Source organism: Propithecus coquereli, unplaced genomic scaffold, assembly GCF_000956105.1.
Source record: "Propithecus coquereli isolate 6110/MARCELLA unplaced genomic scaffold, Pcoq_1.0 Scaffold81, whole genome shotgun sequence".
Classification (NCBI taxonomy): domain Eukaryota; kingdom Metazoa; phylum Chordata; class Mammalia; order Primates; family Indriidae; genus Propithecus; species Propithecus coquereli.
Window position 1 is genome coordinate 5,216,828 of NW_012154285.1, and position 5,999 is coordinate 5,222,826.

Below are 5,999 nucleotides of genomic sequence, written 5' to 3' on the forward strand. Positions count from 1 at the left end.
GAAAAAAATTATCCAATTGTTAACATTTGTAGTGTGTGTATACTTGGGGTCATACTATTCATAATTATTTGTGTCTTCTTTTTTTAATCATGTGAGTATACTTGCATTGTTATCTTTCTACAATATGACTTTAAATGACCAAATAATATTCCATTGTATAGTTAGTTTAGTCATTTTTGGTTTTTTGTTTTCATTTTTTTGTTATAGATAATGCTATAAATAACAGCTATGTAATTTTTTTGCCTATCTGTGATTGTTTCCTTAGAATAAATTTCTAGAGATGGAATTGCTTATTAAATTATATGAAAATGTTTAGGACTTTTGATGTGTATTACTTAATGTTCTCCAGAAAATATTTTTACTTTCTCACGAGGCATTTAAATTCTTTCCCCAAACACTTGCTGATACTGACTTGTGTGGATTTTGAATTTTTAGAATTCCTGAATTATCAATGCCATGTTTATCTTCTCATCCAATCAGGAACATTAGAAGTTGCTTCCTCAGGGAAGCCTTCCCTGATTCCTTAGATAGATTAATTCCCCCAATTCTTTTTGTTTTATAACATTCATTATAATTACTCTAGTTTAATGTCTGTCTTCCCAAATACCTTTAAGCCCCATGAAGGCAAGGATTATGCCTATATATCTTGTTCACCACTATATTCCCAGTGCCTGTCACATGGTAGGCTCTCAATGAGAGTTTGTTGAATATTAGAAATGAAAGATGAACTCAGATCTAGTAGAGGAGAAAGACCCATAAATAGATACTTATAAGATATTATGGAAGAAGAATGATAGATGTCCATCTGCTGTTCCTCCATTATGTCCTGTGAGTAAACAAAAATGATAAAAGAACCTAAAGTCTATATTTTAATTTCATTCATTATTACCAGAGTTTTCTTGAACATATTCTTTTCTTTTTTTTTTTTTTTTTTTTGAGACAGAGTCTCGCTTTGTTGCCCCAGCTAGAGTGAGTGCTGTGGCGTCAGCCTAGCTCACAGCAACCTCAAACTCCTGGGCTCAAGCAATCCTACTGTCTCAGCCTCCCGAGTAGCTGGGACTACAGGTGTGCGCCACCACACCCGGCTAATTTTTAAATTTTTTGTAGAAACAGGGTCTTACTTTGTTGCCCAGGCTGGTCTCAAACTCTTGGCCTCAAGCAATCCTCCCACCTTGGTTTCCAAAAGTGCTAGTACTGTAGGCATTAGCCACCATGCCTGTCCAGAATTATGTTTTTCATGCCTACTTCCTATGAGCTTAATTCTGATTTTTTATCAGAACTTTTGTTAGCAACATTGAAGAATTTTTCTCTATTTTGACTCTTTAGTTTAACTTACAAGACCTAATTATGAGTGATCAAATCAAATTCATTGTGGACAATCTCAATAAGGAGCCTTTTAGGAAGAACTATAATTTGATCACATTTGATTCCCTGGAGCCAATGCAACTATTACAAATTCTCAATGATATTCTGGCTGAGATTGACCCAAAGGTAAGAATTTTCTCTTTCTGTTTGATGAAAGGGTGGCAGAAAAGGCAGTTTTTGCCTCTAAACAGCTGTGAGTCTTAGGCAAATTACTTAACCTCTCTGGGCCTTATTTTCCATGACTATAAAGTAATAATAAATGATCTTTAAAGTTTCTCTACTAGCTCAAAATTTAAATTATCTACTTATACCTTATTTAGAAGTTATTGCATTACCTCCAGACATAAATAGATTTGGTCCTGGAAGGAAAATGCTTTTACAAAAGGTTTTATTGTATTGCAAGTTAGCTCATGTCTCTTATACACTGGTCTTTTCCACTGGAGACTTTTTTTAAGCTTAACATTCTTAAAATGAATCCTGATCTAACTTGTATGTACCCTCACATGGAATCTGGGGGCCTCCTTATTTAATCTGTTTTATGAAGAGACCATTGTGCCTATTAAGCCTCTAGCAGAACAATTTTGTCAGTGAGTTTAAATATTGTTCTTTGTTAGATATACAACAATAACATATTTTTAAAATATCTTTGTTAGCAAGTTGTTGATATCAGAGAGGAGATGCCAGAGCAGACAGCCAAACGGATGTTGAGCCTTCTTGGTATCCTTAAATACAAACCTCCAGGAAATGCCACAGACATGTAAGAATCTGATCATGTACTGCTCTTTTAAACTGTGCTTTAATATCCAAACCTTTGTATGCTACAATCAGTCTTTTTAGGGAATACTTGATCTCCCTAATTTGATGGCCTGAGAATATCACTGAATTTCAATATCTTAAACCTTATAATATTATTTTGTCATGCAGAAGTCTTAAATGGGTCAGTTCTTTCCCCAATCAAAAAAATTCAGGCAGATCCACTATATCATTTTATCATTTATCTGCCATCCTAGATAAAAACAACTTAAACACTGCCCAGTCAATGAAATGAAGTATTAAGGCTGACTATACTAATTAATGGTTCCAACACAACTTCCTTAGATATTTCAGTGATACATTTAGGACCTAATTTTCCTAATTTTCTAATTAATGTACAGATTAACTTTAGAATAGCCTTGGGCTTATCTTTTTTAGACAGTTACAGAAGGCAATCAGGACATTGTAAATCAGATTTTGGGCAACAATTATTTCTTTCCAAGGTTTACCGATAAGTGTGTGTATGTATCTTCCTTTTCTAGGAGTACCTTTCGTCAGGGTTTGGTGATTGGGAGTAAACCTGTAATTTACCCAGTGCTCCACTGGCTTCTTCAGAGGACTCCTGAACTGAAGAAAAGAGCATATTTAGCTCGTTTTTTAATAAAACTTGAGGTACCAAGTGAGTTTCTTCAGGATGAAACTATGGCAGACACCAATAAACAGGTACATAATACATAAATGGTATATTGAAACTATCTGTAATGGATTTCAAGCTGCACAGATTCAAATACATGTTAATCTCTCTTTATTTGCTATCCCTGTAGTTCGGATGGCACCAGAAGGTAAAACAGTATCAGCTAACGTTCAACCGTAGTCATATCTTGAAATAATAACTTTTACTTACAAATACCATTTTCGTGATAGGAGTATGTGAATAGAAAAAAGCCCCGATATTAAGAATAGTTTGGCTGGGCGCAGTGGCTCACGCCTGTAATCCTAGCGCTCTGGGAGGCTGAGACGGAAGGATTGCTTGAGGTCAGGAGTTTGAGACCAGACTGAGCAAGAGAGAGACTCAGTCTCTGCACTCTACCCAGGGCATCAGAGCGAGACTCTGTCTCAAAAAAAAAAAAAAGAAGAAGAATTTATTACTTAGTAATTTTGGGTAGGTAGGATTCCTGGGCTTGAGTCTGCAGAACACTTTGCTGATAAGATGACTATACAATTTATCATCCAATTAGAGAGAAACAGACTGTCATAAAAATTACCACAGGACAAATGATATAAATTGACACTGTTTATTTCAGACAAGTCCAGACATGTGAGTCCCTGCAAGGAAGTAGGTAAAGAAACTAGGCTTGCAATCTCAAAGGACTTTCCAGTCAGGCAGAGAGTAGAGAGACGTTTAGGAGGTTAAAATCCAGCACACTTTTCTCACCAGAGTTTTGCAATAACATTGGGTTCTGGTGTAAGGTCTTAAAGCCTTTGACTACTGAGGATTCTGGCTGATGTAGCTCCTGGTCCTGGAATCCCAAAGCACATTGCTAGTCAAAGACTGTAGAAAGAGGGAAATCAGGCTTAGATTTCAAAGGACTTTGATTTAAAAAAAAAAAAAGAAAACACCCCTGTTTAGCATTTTGTGTTTTTATTTAATAGTACTTACATAGATTTGTGCCAGTTTGCTGTGAGTACTTTGTTGATCTGTGTTTCCCAATAAATTGTGAGGTCCATGAAGACAGGTGTCATGTCTTACCAATCTTTGTTTTCCTCCAGAATTTTGTATAGTCGCTTCTATATGTTAGTTGCTCAATATTTGTATTGAATCAAAACAATCAATTGTATGTTTTTATTTTTTATCCATATATTTTGTTGTTTTGACTGGACTTGGCAGTCACGCAAAATAAAGTCAATATTGATGTCTTCAGACAATATTAGGCTGGGCACAGTGGCCCGTGCCTGTAATCCTAGCACTCTGGGAGGCTGAGGTGGGAGGATAGCTTGAGCTCAGGAGTTCCAGACCAGCCTGAGCCCTGAGCAAGAGTGAGACCCCGTCTCTACCAAAAATAGAAAACAATTAGCCAGGCATGGTGGTATGTGCCTGTAGTCCCAGCTACTTGGGAGGCTGAGGCAAGAGGATTGCTTGAGCCCAGGCATTTGAGGTTGCTGTGAGCTATGCTTACACCATGGTACTCTAGCCCAGGTGACAGAGCAAAACTCTGTCTCAAAAAAAAAAAAAAAAAAAAAGTGAAATATTTTCTCCTCCCTACCTTACTCCATCAATAAGTCTGATAAAAACTAATTTGTATAGAGGAAGTTTTTACTAAATATGCTCATCTAATTAAAGAATTAATGGCAATGAAGACATATTTGTTCTTGAAGCCTGTCTGAGGCGTGTGTATATATATATAATGACTTACACATTTAACCAGTCATTTAGCAGAGATCCTGATAAAAATGCATATTGTGTTTCTGAGTGAAGTTTTAGAATTAATAATTTGTAGATTCGTAGGATATGATCAATCAAGAAAAATATTAATATCCTGTCATTGCCAACCAAAAATACTATTTCTAAAAATTTTGGGGTAACAGTTGTGAATTTTTTTCATTCAACTACTTTTTATTAAATACTTTTATGAGTTATGCACTGTGCTAGCCCCCAGGGATATAATGGTGTATACAAAGAATATGATTCTTGTCCTCCTGGCTCTCACTGTACAGTGGAGGGAGATAGACAAGTAACTAGTCAGTTATAATTTTATGTGATATCTACTATGATAGGTACAGGGCCAGAGAAGGCTTCTCTGAGAATAGTGGTATCTGTGTTGAGACCTGAGGGGTGAACAAGAGTTATCCAAGTTAGGGGTGAGTGGATCATAGAGTATTCTCAGAGGGAATAGGATGTATAAGCTGGAGACGAAGGCATGGAATGTTTGGGGACTGAAAGATCAACATAGCTAGAGTATATAGTGTGAGGAGGGAAAATAACCAGAAATGAAGCGGGAGAAGTATGTACTATTCAGATTATAGAGATCTACTTTTTTGTGTCCTAGATAAATCTTAAGGATGTGTTTTTAATGCTGTTCTTACAGTGACTTAAGTAATCATATAAGTTAATAGATAACCTGATTAAGAAAACCCTACTGGCTCTAGGCATTAGTTTACAATTTATTAACTTAATTCTTTTAGTATGAAGAGTTGATGGAAGCCTTCAAAACTTTACATAAAGAATGTGAACAGCTCAAGACATCTGGATTTTCTACAGCAGAAATAAGAAGGGTAAAGAATAGAAAACATAATATTTTTTTTGGATTTGAATAATGATGGATCTTTGTTTTTAGTTAATTCAGTATGAGTATTAAGACTATGTAGAGAGTAGTGATAGCAAATGGCAGACTTTTTTTTGTAGTACCTTTGGTAGTTCTTTACTAAGGAAATTAATGAGGCCGTGTTGCATTCATAGTGAGTTCTTACATACTATAGACCACTAGCATGGATTTTAAAAGGGTACATTTTGAGTCTTTATCTGATATAGATATATCAGATCTAGAAAATACAGAAGAGAACGAAGAAGAAAAAAATTATCCAATTGTTAACATTTGTAGTGTGTGTATACTTGGGGTCATACTATTCATAATTATTTGTGTCTTCTTTTTTTAATCATGTGAGTATACTTGCATTGTTATCTTTCTACAATATGACTTTAAATGACCAAATAATATTCCATTGTATAGTTAGTTTAGTCATTTTTGGTTTTTTGTTTTCATTTTTTTGTTATAGATAATGCTATAAATAACAGCTATGTAATTTTTTTGCCTATCTGTGATTGTTTCCTTAGAATAAATTTCTAGAGATGGAATTGCTTATTAAATTATATGAAAATGTTT

General features: G+C 35.1%; 1 protein-coding gene across 1 annotated transcript in view; it reads left to right on the top strand.

Moving 5' to 3' along the window:
- The window catches only part of IFT81 (intraflagellar transport 81), a 109,323-nt gene that overhangs the window by 2,499 nt on the left and 100,825 nt on the right, over positions 1-5,999 (top strand). Inside the window, exons 2-5 of the mRNA XM_012663414.1 lie at positions 1,327-1,491; positions 2,019-2,122; positions 2,661-2,841; positions 5,302-5,391. Coding sequence (XP_012518868.1) covers positions 1,348-1,491; positions 2,019-2,122; positions 2,661-2,841; positions 5,302-5,391 — 519 coding nt within the window. The 5' untranslated portion in view covers positions 1,327-1,347. The remainder of the gene's footprint in view (positions 1-1,326; positions 1,492-2,018; positions 2,123-2,660; positions 2,842-5,301; positions 5,392-5,999) is intronic.